General features: G+C 38.1%; 1 protein-coding gene across 8 annotated transcripts in view; it reads left to right on the forward strand.

The window, feature by feature from the left end:
* MAPK8 (mitogen-activated protein kinase 8) overlaps window positions 1–16,056 on the forward strand; it is a 105,150-nt gene that overhangs the window by 71,131 nt on the left and 17,963 nt on the right. For all 8 annotated transcript variants that reach the window (XR_003905610.1, XM_029932086.1, XM_029932087.1 and 5 more), the window contains one exon: window positions 13,845–14,010. Coding sequence is in view for 7 of the 8 variants with exons in the window: in XM_029932086.1 (XP_029787946.1) it covers window positions 13,845–14,010 (166 nt within the window). In the remaining variant the exon portion in view is untranslated. The remainder of the gene's footprint in view (window positions 1–13,844; window positions 14,011–16,056) is intronic.

Genomic DNA, 16,056 nt, shown 5'->3' on the forward strand with positions numbered 1-16,056 from the left:
AGAGTTTGTTCCTTTTTATCACTGAATAATATTGCAGTGTATGCATTTACTACATTTTATTTATCCATTCGTCCATTGATAGACATTTGGGTTATTTTTAGCTTTTGTGGATAGTGCTGCTATGAACATTTCATGTATTTGTGTGAGTTCTTGTTTTCAGTTATTTTGGGTATCTTGGATTGGATCATGTGGTAATTGTTTTCAACTTTTAGAAGAACCGCTGAACTGTTTTCAGCAGTGGCCATGCCATTTTACATTCCCAGCAGCAATGTGTGAAGGTTCTGATTTGTCCAAATCTTTGCCGGTACTTAACTGACTCTTACCCTAACCATCCTAGTGAGTACAAAGTGATATCTCCATGTGATTTGCATTTCCGTAATGACTAAACATGTTGAATGTTTTCATATGCTTACTGGTCATTTGTATATCTTCTTGGGAGAAATATCTATTCAAGTCTTCTGCCCTTTTTTTGATAAGGTAATCTTTTCATTGTTGAGTTATAGATATATAACTCATATATATAATATAGATATTCTGGATCCTAGATACTAGACCCTTACCAAATACATGATTTGTAAATATTTTCTCCCACTTTGTATATTTTCACTTTCTTGATATCCTTTGATATACAGAAGTTTTTAAAATTTTCATGAAATTCAAGTATCAGAATTATGTGGAACTGCTGTAAGGACAGAAACTTAGACCAATGGAATAGGACTGAGAGTCCAGAAATAAAAACACGTATTGATTGCCAACTGATTTTCACCAAGTGTACATAAGGCCAATTGGGAAACCATAAGTCTCTTTAATATATGGTGCTGGGACAACTGGATTTCCACAAGCAAAAGAATGAATTTGGACCTTATCTCCCATCTTACACAAAAATTAACTCAGTGGATCAGGAACCTGAACATAAGAGTGAAAACTGTAAAACTCTTAGAAAAAAATACAAAGATTAAGGTAAACCTTAATGATTTGACAATGAATTCTTGCAGATGATACCAAAAGCACAATCAGCCAAAGAAAAAACTAGCTTTTTAGTAAGTTTTGAAATGGGGAAGTATGAGTCTTTTTTAATATTGTTTTGATGATTCAGTATCCCTGTGATTCCATCTGAATTTGTTTATAAGCCTTTCCATTTTTGCAGAAAAGTCATGGGAATTTTACTTTTTTATTTACTTTTGAAAGTTTATTTTTGAGAAGGGGGGGTTGGGCAGAGAGAGAGAATCCCAGGAAGGCTCCACACTGACAGTGCAGGGGCTCAAACTCATGAACCATAAGATCATGACCTGAGCTTGAAGTCAGATGCTTAACTAACTGAGCCATCCAGGCACCCCAAGCCATTGGAATTTTAATAAAGATTTCTTTCATTGGGGACACCTGGGTAGGTTAGTCAGTTAAGCTTCCAACTCTTGATTTTGCACAGCACTTGATCCCAGGTTGTGGTATTGAGCCCCACATAGGGCTGTGTGTTGACAGCAGGAAGCCTCCTTGGGATTTTCTCTCTCCCTTTCTCTCTGCCCTTCCCCTCCTTTCTTGTGTGCATGCAGGCATTCTCTCTCTCTCTAAAAATAAACAAAAAATAAACTTAAAAAATGATTTCATACATTGAATCTGTAGATTGCTTGGGTACTTTTGCCATCTTAATTATATTTTATATTTCAATTCGGGGACACTGAATATGTATCTCTCCATTTATTTAGGTTGTATTAGTTGCTTGAGCCCCATAACAAAATACCTCAGACTCAGCAGCCTAAACAGTAGCTGTGAAGTTGCCTTTGAGCTCTGCTTTTTCTGTATTCCCTAAATTTTTGTATATTGTGTTTTCATTTTCATTCCTCTCCAGGTATTTTCTGATTTCCCTTGTGATTTATTCTTTGCCCCATTGGTTGTTTGAGAGTACGCTGTTTTTTTCCTACAGATTTCTGAATTTTCCAGTTTACCTTTTTCTTGATTTCTGGCTTCATTCCATTGTGGTCAGAGAAGATACATTGTATGATTTCAGTCTTTTAAAATGTACTGAGACTAGTTCTGTCACCTGACACGTAGTCTGTTCTAGAGATTATTCCACGTGCACTGTTTTAGAGGGAGTATTCCATAGATGTCTGTTACGTCTAGTTGGTTTATAGTGTTGTTCACATTCTTTATTTCCTTATGGATTTTCTGCATAGTTGTTTGTCCATTAATGAAAGTAGGTATAGATGTCTTCAACTATTATTGTATAACTCTCTGCTTCTCCCTTCAGTCATGTCCATTTGTGCCTATGTTTTGGAGCTATGTTGTTTATAATTGCTATATCTTCTTGAGGGATTGATGGTTTTATTAATATTTACTGTCCTCCATTGCCCCTTGTAACAATTTTTGTTTTTAAGTTCTATTTTTATTTAAGTAATCTCTATACATGGGGCTCGAACTCACAACTCTGAGATCAGGAGTTGCTTGTTTTCCTACTGAGCCAGCCAGGCACTGCCTCCCAACTCCCCCTGCCCTTGTAACAATTTTGATTAATAGTCTATTTTGTCTGATACTAAGTTAGCTATTCCACTCTTTTGGTTTCTATTCGCTTAAAATGTTTTTTTTCCATTCTTTCACTTTGTGCCTTTGTATCTAAAGTGAATCTCTTGTAGTCTCTAATAGGATCATGTTTCTTTTATCTCTTCTGCTGTTCTCTGGGTTTTACTTGGAGAGTAATCTATCTACATGCTATGCAATTATTGATAAGGAAGAATTTACTTCTGCCACCATGCTCTTTTTTTTCTATGTGTTGTATCTCTTTGTTTCTCAGTCCCTCCATTGCTTTTTTTGTAGGGTGCCATTTGATTTGTTACTCATTTCCTTTTCTGCGTCATTTTCAGTAATTTTCTTAAAGGTTACCATTGAGAGTGCAAAATTAGTTTCTTCAATTTATAACAAAATCTATTTTGAATTATTACCACCTTACCCTCAATAGAATACAAAAACTCTACTCCTATGTACAACCTTTTCTTTCCCTATTATGTTGTAGTTATCACAGATTACATATTTATGCACCATGTGTCCAAGAAGCTAGATATGTAATTATTGTTCAATACATTTGTCTTCTTTTTTTTATTTTTAACATTTTAATTTATTTTTAGAGACAGAAAGAGACAGATCTTGAGCGGGGGAGGGGCAGAGAGAGAGGGACACACAGATTCAGAGGCAGGCTCCAGGCTCTGAGCTGCCAGCACAGAGCCCGATGTGGGGCTCAAACCCATGAACTGTGAAATCATGTCCAGAGCCGAAGTCGGATGCTCAACTGACTGAGCCACCCAGGCACCCCAATACATTTTTCTTTTAAATCATATTGGGAAAAAATAGGAGTTAGAAACGCAGAACACAGTAATACTGACTTTGTATTTACCTATGTAATTACTTTTACCAGTAGTATTTCTTCTTACAGCTTCAATTTACTATTTAGTGTCCTTTTATATCTACCTGAAGGACTCCCTTTAGCATTTCTTATAGGGCAGGTGTAACTAGCAACAAACTCCCATAGCCGTATCTCAATGTGTCTTAATTTTCTTCTTCACTTTTGAAAGACAGTTTTGCTACATATGAAATTTTTGTTTGGATTTTTTTTTTCTTTTAGCAGTTTGAATGTGTCTTTACATTGCCTTTTGGCACTTGTGATTGCTTTTGAGAAATCATTTGTCAGTACCATTGAGGATCTTTTTTAAGTGACAAGTTGCTTCTGTCTGGATTCTTAAGATTCTCATTTTGTCTTTGTCTTTCAACAGTTTGATTATAATATGTCTCAGCGAAGATCTCTTTGCTTTTATCCTGGAGATCATTGAGCAGCTTGGATGTATAGATTTATGTCTTTCATTAAATTTAGACATTTTTACTCATTTTTTCAGATATTTTTTCTACCCCTTTTTCTTTTTCTTCTTGAGACTTCTGTTAGGTGTATGTTGTACTCTTGAATGTATGTCATGTCTTGTTTTCTTCAACTTCAGTGTTTTGTCATAGGCAGAATGGGTTATTCAGTTGCCTTGCAGTGTTTTTGAGAACTGCCCCCTGTTTAGCCCAAGACTAGAGTCCCACACTGAGAATGTAGGCACTTTCTTCAAGACCCTCCCGTCCAGCCAGGAAGATGGGTAGGACAAGGACCAGTGAAAATACCACACCTCTTCCTGTTGTTTTTAAATTGCCTTTTTCTCAATTTTACCTGTACTTGGTGAACATTTGGCTGTTTTCCAGATTTCTGAAAAACTATTCTGATCCATTTTGCTCTGCTTTTTGGTGTTTCTGTGGAGCAATCTACTTTTCCATTTTTGCTGACATCACTGTCTTTAATCATATTTTGGGGGTGTTGTACTTCACTGGCATATAGAGTAGTATAAGCTTAGTTTTGCTCTGAAATGAGGCAGTATATAAATATCCTGCTATCATGATCAATTAAATAAAACTGAGTATTCATCAGAGTTGTGTTTCTCAAATGTTCGGAAATATTTTATACTTTTGTAAGCTGTTTTTACTGCTTTATTGACATGTAACTCACATACCAGTTTATAAAATGTATCATTGTTTACTATATTCAAAGGTTGCACAACCATCACTACAGTCTAATTGTAGAACATTTTCACCCACTTAAAGAAATCCTGTGCCTGTTAGCCTTCCATGCCTGTTACTCCGTGTTCCTTTACCCCCAGCCGCACACAACTACTCACTACTTTCTGTCTGCATATATATGCCTGTTCTGGACATCTCATGTAAGTGGAATTATACATAATGTGATCTTCTCTGTCTTCTTTTCCCTAGTGTAATGTTCTCAAGATTCATCCCTCTATGTATTACATATCAGTACTTGATTCCTTGGATTGCCAAATAATAGTTCGTTTTATGGATATAATCCATACCACATTTCGTTTATCCATTCATCACTTGAGGGACATTTGGGGTGTTAACCATTTTTCTTTGGTTATCATGAGCAGTGCTGACATGAACAGGTGTGTGCCAAGTTTCTGTGTGGATATGTGTTTTTGTGTTTTAGTTTTAATTCTAGCTTATTCCTGGAAAAGTATAGCATTTAATTTGAGAGAAATTTCTTGAAAAGTTTTTATTCATTGGAATTCTGTCTTTCCTTTGATCTACCTTGTGTCAAATAATCTAAAAATAAAACATTGATTTGTGCTCAGATTAACTATTTTAAGACTGTTAGGTATGTGGGATATTTAGGCTTATCCTTAATTATCATTCTGACTGACCTGTTTGTATATCCCATATGCAACTGCTATAATATTATGCCTGATGCCATCTTTAAGCAACATAGATCTCTCTTTAAATGGGAAGGTGTATTATCTTCCTCATTCCATACTCGTATTCTGTGAGAGGCACATGATTTAAACTTCTGGGTTTTGTTTTGCTTGTTTATCTTGTCCTATGGACCAGGACGGTAATCTGCCACCATGGAAGTGAATTTGATTTTAGTAAGGTAAAATCTCCCAAATAGAAAATTTTCAGATGAATGGGGTAATAGGTGGGTAAAACAGAAATCACAGACCACATGATAGAAGATAGGAAACTAAAGAAATAGCAAGAAGCATAGAAAGGAAACATTAAACTACAGAAGACCAATATATAACAATGGGTAAAGGATATTAACCCCCTAATAAACAAAATTCAGATTTTGAACCCACAAAACCACCACCACCAACTGTGTGTTTCTGTAATGCAAACAATCGTAGCTAGCTTCCAAAGGCTAAAAGCAAAGTCATTAGCAAAGATGTACTGGTAAAATGAAATATGAAAACAAGGATAACTCTATTTAATCAGGTAAATTGAGTATCATGGAACCAGGGAGAAAGCATTTCTCAGTGACTTGTAAAGGATAAAGGGTGTAATCCACTTACTTAGATTAGTAACTGTCAAGAACTTTATACATGAAGTGGAGTTAAAATACACAGAGTTTAAACTGTGGAAAATAGAAGAATTACACAAACAATAGTATTGGGGTATTTTAAAATATTTTTTTGTTTAATGTTTGTTTATTTTGGGGAGAAGGAATAAGAGAGTCAGAGCAGGGGAGGGACAGAGAGAGAGAGGGAGACACAGAATCCGAAGCAGGCTCCAGGCTCTGAGCCATCACAGACACAAAGCCCAACACAGGGCTGGAACCCACAAACTGCAAGATCGTGACCTGAGCCGAAGTTGGATTCTTAACTGACTGAGCCACCGAAGCACCCCAGTATTGAGATATTTTAACATACTCCCTTAGTGTGGATAGATAAAGTGATAAAAATAACTACAACTGTAGAAAGTTCACATAATAAATTGAGCTAATAAGAGACATACTAGGATCTGTTACCTATGAAGAATACCCCTTTATCTTAGGTCAGGTTGTCTGGAAAACAATCTCTAGGACAGATACACATGTAAGAAGTTTGTTGGGAGTCCCCTTGGTATTAACATCTTTAAATGAGTAAGGGAAGTAAAACTGGACAGAGGGAGAAATTGAATTGAATGCAGTCACTCCAGAGGCTTCAGCTGTTGACTTAAGTGGACTTTTGCTCTGGGGAGCAGCTTGACATTGGAAAAGGTGGCACTCTGTGGCTGAAGGCAGTTCCTGGAAAGAGGTGTTGCAAACTTAGCACCCAACGCTGGTAGCAGCTAGAAGAATGAGTGCTTCACTCCCAAATCAGGGATTGGAACAGGCACCACAGGACCCACTGTAGGACACCTCTGGTGCCACTTGTTGCCACTTCCTCCATACAGTAGGTTCTGGAGACTGTTACTCCAGGATTTTATTTGATGTCTGTTCCTTGAGTAAGTTATAAAAAGTTTAATGGGATAAACTACAGCACCATCTCCTGTAGCTAGTCTTGAGGCCACATGTGATGCTTATCTACTACTAATTCTAAATACCCTTCACCGTGGGGCACTTGGGTGGCTCAGTCAGTTAAGCCTCTGACTTCAGCTCAGGTCATGATCTCACAGTTCATGGGTTCGAGCCCCATATCAGGGTCTGTGCTGACAGTTGGAGCCTGAAGCCGGCTTCAGAATCTCTGTCTCCCTCTCTGTCTGCCCCTCCCCTACTTGTGCTCTGTCTGACTCTCTTTCAAAAATAAAACATTAAAAAACAATTTAGATACCCTTCACCCCAACCTAATACTTCTGCTGATCTAAAATCACTTACTTGGTAAAATAACCTGAACTTTCATACCTTAGGATTTCAGTACAAGTCAGGGTAAGGAATGGGATTCCACACAGTCAGAGACCCAAGCTCCACCATCTGCATAGTTGCTAGTCATTGTATCTGAGGAAGAGAAAGCCAGGTGGAATGTACTGGCTCTTTTATGCTTTGGCCTGGCAGTGACACATCACTTCTGCTTTGAGCCCACTGGCAGAATTAGTCATGAGAACCTGCTTAATTATAAGGGACGGGAAATGTGGAGAGGCAGACTTCAAAATGATGGTGAGCATTAATCCATCAAGGCATTTATTTCCCAAGTGATACATGGTAATTTCTACTTCAGATACAGACATTGCTCTTTTTAGTCCAGAAACTAAAATGGAGCTCAAGTGCCCAGATTATCTGGCCACTGCCATTTACTCCCCTTGCCCCCTAAATATAATGGTCACACCAGGCCAGGTAACCACAGTAAACAATCCTATTTGGGAAATTGAAAAATTCAGACATTGCTTGTTTGTAATTTGTAATTCTCTTGGACAGGCATTGTGAGTGTCACTTCCTTTGGGAATGAGGAATATTCCTTGGTTCTGCAAGGAACACTCCGTCCACTTTTCTCTATGGTACCTGGCTCTGCTACGTGAAGAGTCCTTCTTATCCTTTTAAATATATTTGAAGTGTTTATTAGGAAATGTGTTCTAGGGCACCTGGGTGGCTCAGATTTCAACTCAGGTCATGATCTCACCATTTATGGGTTCAGGCCCCACATTGGGCTCCTCATTGACATCACAGAGCTTACTTGGGATTCTCTCTCCCTCTCTCTCTCTCTCTCCCTCTCTCTCTCCCTCTCTCCCTCTCCCTCCCTCTCTCTCCCTCTCCTTCCCTCCCTCCCTCTTTCCCTCCCCCACTGCGTGCTGTGTTTTTCTCTCAGAATAAATAAATAAACTTAAAAAAAAAAAGAAAATGTGTTCTCCTTGGGGGCTGTTCAACTTTCTCAGTTTACTATCTGTTAAAAATTTGAGGGCCCAAGTGTCATTTTAAGGCAGTCCTTCTTAACCTGGACATTGTTGATGTTTTAGATGAAGAATTCTTTCATTCGAGGAGCTGTCCTGTGCCTTGTAGAATGTTTAGCAGCATTCCTGGCCTCTACCCACTAGACCCTACTAGTACTTCCTAGTTGTGACAACCAAAAGTGTCTCTGTATATTGCCAAGTATCCCTTGAGGGCAAAATTGCACAGAATTGAGAGCTGCTGTTTTAAAAGCTAGAAGAGTCACAGGCTAATGGAAGTTTGTTTTTGTTTTCTTGTTTTGTTTTTATTTATTTATTTTTGAGAGAAGGAAGGGCAAAGAGAGAGAGGGATAGAGAGAGAATCCCAAGCAGGCTCTATACTGTCAGTGTGCAACCTGACATGGGGCTCGAATCCACAAAATTTGCGATCATGACCTGAGCTGAAGTTGGATGGTCACTGACTGAGCCACCCAGGCGTCTCTGGAGAATTTTGGTAATATAACTCTCTCAGAAATGTAGGAGGCTTCTTGTTTTTAATTACGGTTCTCACAGCACAGTTTGGCTCTATATTCTTGAATTTAATATTCTGCCATTAAGCTTTCAGGCTTCTGCTGACAAGTCTGCATTTTCAACAACGTTTTGAAAGATTTCGCAGGTCTTTTTCCCTCCAGGGTTTTCAGAATTATTTTGTGGAAATGATGCATGAAAAACAAACCCAAGGCATTGGTGGTTTAAAACAACGTTTGTTACTTGTTCAGGGGTCTGCAGGTTGGCTGTGTGGCACTACTTCAGATTCTAGATTTGTTCCATGCTCAGGTTTCAGCATCTAGGCTGAAAGAGTGCCTCCCTGGGGCACATCCCTTCCTCCTGGTGAGAGATAGAGGAGCAAGAGCCAAGCTAAATCAAGCCTACTTAAAAATTATTTTCAGGGCACTTGGATGGCTTGGTTGGTTAAGCATCTTATTCTTGATGTTGGCTCAGATCACGGTCTCACGTTTGTGAGTTTGAGCCCTGCATTGGGCTCTGTGCTTGTAGTGTGGTGTCTGCTTGGGATTCTCTCTCTTTCCCTCTCTCTGGCCCTCCTGTACTTGCTCTTTCTCTCTCTCTTAAAATAAATAAACAATTTTTATTAATTTTTAAAAAGATATAAAATAAAACTTCTTTTCAGATTCTGTGTGATTCATATTCCCTCACATTCCATTGACTTAAACAAGTCATCTGACTTCAGCTCAGATGAATACAGATCTGTACTCAGAGGAGTACAGATGGTCCCTTACTTATGGGGGCTCAGTCTAATTTTTCCACTTTACAGTGGTGTAAAAAGTATGGTGTGAAACCATACTTTGAATTTGATCCTGGGGCGCCTGGGTGGCTCAGTGGGTTAAGCATCGGCTTCGGCTCAGGTCATGATCTCGCAGTTTCTGAGTTCGAGCCCTGCGTCAGGCTCTGTGCTGACGGCTCAGAGCCTGGAGCTGGCTTCAGATTCTGTGTCTCCCTCTCTTTCTGACCCTCCCCTGCTCGCACTCTCTCTGTCCCTCAAAAATAAAAAAACAAACAAACAAATTTGAATTTGATCCTTTCCCAGGTTAGCGGTAATGTGGTCCACACTCTCTCGTGATGCTGCAGCTCCCAGTCAGCCACGCAGTCACAGGGTCAACAGCTGCTACACTTCCCAAGCCTTCTGCACCCATACAATCAGTCTGATTTTCACTTTCAGTGCACTAGTCCATAAATTACGTGAGCTGTTTGACACTTTATTATAAAATAGGTTTTGCATTAGATGATTTCCCCCAACCATAGGCTAATGTGAGTGTTCTGAGCATGTTTAAGGTAGGGTAGCTTTAAGCTCTGATGTTAAGTAGGTTAGATGTATTGAATACATTTTCAACTTATGATATTTTCAGTTTAGGAGGCTTTATCGGGACATAATTCCATCGTGAAGCCAAAGAAAGTCCATAGGCTGGGTTGGAAGGGGAGAGATTTCCTGGACAATCTGCCTTTTTTTTTTTTTTAAGGGTTTAGTAGTATTTAACTTTTCTAGAATGGCATGGTCCTGAAAATCTAGACTCTAGTTCCCTTTCATTTTCACTTTTAAAGTGTCCCATTCTTTCAGATGCAGCCAGTAGCCACCAACACACATTACAAAGGTTTTGTTTCCCAAACTCCTCGAGAGCAGGGGTCAACAGACTTTTCCTGTAAAGGCTTGAGAATAAATAAATTAGCCTTTGCAGGGGAGTCTCTCTCACAGCTATTTAGCTCTGCCATTGTAACACAAAAGCAGCTGTTTGCAGTCTGGTAGTTGAATGAGGAGGACTATGTTCTAATAAAACTTTCTTCACAAAAACAGGCCCTAATTTGTTAACCTGTGTTCTAGAGCTTCAGGTTCAGATGCAGGTGCTATGCCTTCCCAGTTATTTCAAGTGACAGGATCATAACATGTATTGCTATTATATAATCAAGATCACCTTTCCAACCTCTGATATTAGTTCCTTTGCTGCCTGCTGCTCAGACTGGTAAGCTGAGATTCTGTGGCTGTAATAGTAACGCCTCACTTCTGGCACCAATTTCAGTGTTAAAGTAGACTAGTGTAAGAGAAAAATGTTGTGTGTTTACTCTTACACTATTGCTGTACTACATCTGACACCAAATGTGTGATAGTTTTTCCCGTACCAAACAATTCTCAGATTTTCTGGACATCAGCTAGGTATCCTGTAATTTCACTCAATCCTGATACTGTCTACCTGGAGATAGCATCAGATCCAGCAGGTTAAGGGATCAGTCCCAGAAGTACCTACCCACTGTTGAGATGCCAGTCACAAACCCAGGTTTTTACCTGTGCTTCTGAACTGCTGTAATTCAGAGGTTTACGAGACCCCTTCCTCGGGTTCCGTTAATTTGCTAGAGTGGCTCATAGAACTCAGGAAAACATTTTACTTACTAGATTACTAGTTTATTACAAAAGAACATAGCTCAGAAACAGCCAAATGGAGAGAAGTACTGGGCAAGATATATGGGAAGGAGATAAGAGCTTTCCATACCCCCTCACCATTCTCCCAGCACCTCTGCATATTCCCCAGCCTGCACGTTCTCCTGACCAGTCCTTTTTTGTTTTTTTATGGAGCCTTCATTACATGGCATGATTGATTAAATCATTAGCCTTTGATGATTGAATTCAGTCTTTAGCCTTTTTTCTCCCCGTTGGTTTGAGTGGGAAATGCTGAGAGTTCTAACCCTCTAATCATTTTGTTGTTGCCCCTGGCAATCAGTTCCCATCTTTGAAATTTTCCAAGTCACCTCATTAACATAAACTCTAGTTTGGTTGGAAGGGACTTCTTAGGAATAACAAAAGACACTCACTCCTTTCACTTTTATTTCTCTTTTAGGTAATGCAAGGGTTTTTTAGGACCTCTGTGCCAGTATTTGGGACAAAGACCAGAAATACATTCCTTATTTTAAATCACAGTGTTACAACTAGACTATGCCACGGTAACAGATAAACCCTGAATTCTCAGTAGCTTAACACAACTAAGGTTTATGTCCCTTACATGTCCAGTGCGGGTCATGGTGGGGTAAGGACCCTGTCTGACATGGGTGGTCAGCAGCCTCACCTGACAGACAGTCCACTATTTGGGATGGTACTAGTCACCAGAGGAGAAGAAGAGACCACAGGGTGTTGTGCACTGCCCCTTCTCTTCTTCGCTCCCACTCACAGCCCATTGCCTAGAACTAATCATGGTTAGGCCTTGTTTGTGAGGAGGCTGAAAAATACTTTGGAGAAGCTGGATTATTAGATTAGTTCTACTTCCTCTGCCACAAATTTATGCAAATTCAGTTCTCATGTATAGTTAGTAGTGTTACATCTGTGGAAAACTATAAATTGATACAAGGATGAATTGCAGGTAATATTCTTTGGAGCATTTTCTTGACAAAAAATATTTCTAAAAAAATTTTATTTTGCTCTTAATCTTTCCAAAATAAAGTATTTAAGGTTGCCATATTATTTCTGGGCTAGAATGCAGTAGTGTAAAGAGCCATTAATCATTAACCGTCACAGTAGATACTGAAGTAGTTTCAAAGTTTGCAGTATGTAATTCTTGAACAGGTTGTATTTGCTGAGATAATGTGTTCTGTAAATACTGCAACATTATATTTACAGAATAGCAATAATGAAAACTTTCATTTTACATTTCATTAAGCCTGTTGATATCTATTTTCAGTTTGATAAGGCCCTTGATTTACAAATCTCCTAAACCCATTCATGATCACCTATCAAAATATGCTAAAGACAACGTGATTTTCTGGATATAGATGTTACAAAAGTGTAAACACTGTTTTACAGGACAGCTTTTTTTCTTTTGTATTAATCATTGGTATTCAACGTTCTGTATACATGTCTGTACCAGCCATGGAATGTGTTTGTGGTATGGATATATTGTGTTTGCTTTCTTTGGTTTCTCGGTTCATAGTAAGATTCATCAGAGCTAACAGGCAAAGTGTATTGACTTGAAAGTCATGAGTGTTTATGCTGGTGCCTTCCTTTTAGTGATCATAGCATAGAATTCCTTAAGGTTGGGGTCAGGTAGAAAATTCTTCACAAAGACTTTATTCAGTAGTATCAACAGCTAGTGTTTTATGAATTAGTGGCACCAAGACGATGGTATCCTACTTCTATGGGTAGATAATAATTTTATGAACACATTTGTGTGATTTAAAATGGGAAGCCAGTGATGGAAAGACTGATAATGATCATTTCATTATGATCACCCAGGGGACGTCTGTGTGGCTCAGTTGTTGAGCGTCTGACTTTGGCTCAGATCATGATCTAGGGCTTTGTGGATTCAAGCCCTGAGTCGGTTTTGTGCTGATAGTGCGGAGCCTGGAGCCTGCTTCATATTCTGTGTCTCGCTCTCTCTCAGCCCCTCCCCAGCTCATACTCTGTCTCTCTCTATCTCTCTCAAAAATAAATTTTAAAACACTTTTTAAAAAGATCATTTCAGTCCTTTAGAAATGAAAATCTGCCAATTTGGTTTCTTTCTTTAATTTTTTTAAGTTTATTTACGTATTTTGAGAGAAAGAGGAAGTGGGGTAGAAGGCGGAGACCGAGAGAATCCCAAGCAGGCTCCACACTAAAGCCCTGTGTGGGACTCCAACCCACAAATCGTGAGATCATTACCTGAGCCAAAACAAGAGTCGGACCCTTAACGGACTGAAGCACCCTGAAAATCTGCCAATATGAAAGACCTTGGATTGTCATAGAATGGCCCGTTGTTCGCTTAATAGCATCCATATAAAGCTTATTGTGACTTTAAAATGAGATTTTAAAATCTGTCAATTTAGTATACAAGTGAGTATAGATGCTAACTTAATGATTCTTTTACTATAACAGTTCTTATGTGAGCTTTGAAATGCCTTTCAAATTGCTTTTATTGCACTTGATTGAAAATTTCTAACTAATCATAATTTCTGTTGCTAATTTCTCTAATAACTATGTATTCATAAGTGGAAAATGCCATCAAGCTAATTTCTCAAAATTACCTGTTATGGGGACTCGGAACAGTGATATGGATTATAATGAGAGAAATTATAACAGTGATCATGAATTATTTTACAGCTGAACTAATAATTTGTGAACTGTAAAATTTTGTGTATATCACAGCAGCCATTTTTGTTTTTGTATTTTGAAGGACTTAAAGCCCAGTAATATAGTGGTAAAATCAGACTGCACTTTGAAGATTCTTGACTTTGGACTGGCCAGGACTGCAGGAACTAGTTTTATGATGACACCTTACGTAGTGACTCGCTACTACAGAGCACCTGAGGTCATCCTAGGGATGGGCTACAAAGAAAACGGTCAGCAAACACTGTTTACTTGAAATACTGTTACTTGCTTTTGTTTATCAGACTTCTTATGTTAATGTTTAAGCTGAAGTGCATAGAGTTAAATGTATCACTGTTTATCAGGAGTTTGAAAGGAACTATAAATTTTGTCACAAATGTTAGGTAAAAATTGGGGCCCCTGTTTATTTAAATAGAAGTATATAACAATCAACACTACAGTTAAAGAGTTTGTTGCTGTGGCCCCAGAAACAGTATATGCCATTTGTTTGCCTATAACTTAAAAATGGGCATTTCTTTTTTAATCAAAAAAAAATTTTTTTTATGTTTATTCTTGAGAGAGAGAGACAGAGCATCAGCAGGCGAGGGGCAGAGAGAAAGGGAGAAACAGAATCCAAAGCAGGCTCCCGGCTCCAAGCTGTTAGTGCAGAGCCTGATGCAGGGCTTGAACTCACAATGATCTGAGCCACCCAGGTGCCCTGAAAATGAGCATTTCTAACAGGGACTCAGGAAGTATGTGGTAGACTGATGTTTGTTTTTAGTAATAATCCCTACTTTGCCTTGATGATATTTGAACAAATTTCCAATCCCATGAAACTAAGGTTATAGAGCTTAGTGTAAACTTTTAAGAGACACATTAAGGCCATTCTGCAAAGCTGATGGATAATTAATTAAGGTGGTCATTTGGAAAAAACAGTATTTCATCAAAGCCGGTAACCTACCTTAAAGAAATAGCATTATTGTATATGGGCATATTCAATTATATATTTGAACATTGGAATCAAGGTTGAAAATTATCAGGCATGTAGTTCATGCATTTTTAGAAATTTTTATACATATATGTACATATATGGAATTTAAGAAGTTTTGTTGACTCAGATATTTAGGAGATGAATAAATCTGTAAAGGATTATTATTAACTTAAACTATAACTTTTAAAATGTATTTTCATCCAAAATACTCCCTAGAAAAGGACTTATGTCCTTTTTTTCTAGCAAGAAATCTGGAACAGCATGTAGTTTACTTTGAATTAGGAAACTGTATTAAACTTCAAATTTTTTTTATAACAAATATTGAACTGAAGATTTTAGCTTAATTTCTTTTGCCTTTTTGAGTTAATTAAAAACAAATACCTTAAACATTTACAATTATTCTTTTCTTAAATAAGCATGCTATTGTTTTCTTACTCTCTACCTAAAATTGTTGTATGCATTAGAATTCAGTGAATTGGATTTAATAGTAGACTCTTCTTTTGAGAGTTGATATTTCAAGTGATCCGCATGAAGATTGTTTTTACATTTGCTGTAAAACTATCAGTTGTCATAGATACTGTGTCACTCAGTGGCCTATAAATGTGACTTTGGGACATAGCCCCCTACCAGAAATTAACACTAAGAGAAATTATTTTATAAAGAATTGACATGCTTTCCTGTCTTTGATAGGAATTGTGTAGGTCACTTTACTGCCTTTTTTTTTTTTTTTTTTTTTTGCCTCAGGAAATGGAGGTAAATGTAATGCTTAATCACAGTAACAGTAGCAGCAAGGTTAAACCTAAGAACTTTCTTCTTACAGTGACACCCCACCGCTATTTGTTTTAACAACTTTGTTTTGTCTTTTATTGCAAGCTACCATAAAGCTTTGTGGAAACTGTGATATAATGGAATATATTTAAACTGCTTAATAGACTAAACAGTTTGACCCTTTAAAAAAGCTAGTTTTGTGTTTGAATCAGGCTCACCATGTTTTGAGAAACTAAACTAATAACCCAGAGGATAATCTCCTCATTTCTGTAGTTTTTGAAGATTGTTTAAAAATATGTTTTTCTTAAGGTTACCTATATAAATTGTGTCCTGAACATTTAACTAAAGTTCGCCATTCTGTGGGGCGGATGGGTGGTTCAGTCGGTTAAGCATCTGACCTCAGCTCAGGTCCTAATCTCACGATTCGTGGTTTCAAGCCCTGCTTTGAGCTCTGTGCTGACAGCTAGCTCAGAGCCTGGATCCTGTCTTTGGATTCTGTGTCTCCCTCTCTCTGACCCTCCCCTGCTCAGGCTCGCTCTCT

Source organism: Suricata suricatta, chromosome 2 (genome assembly GCF_006229205.1).
Source record: "Suricata suricatta isolate VVHF042 chromosome 2, meerkat_22Aug2017_6uvM2_HiC, whole genome shotgun sequence".
NCBI lineage: Eukaryota > Metazoa > Chordata > Mammalia > Carnivora > Herpestidae > Suricata > Suricata suricatta.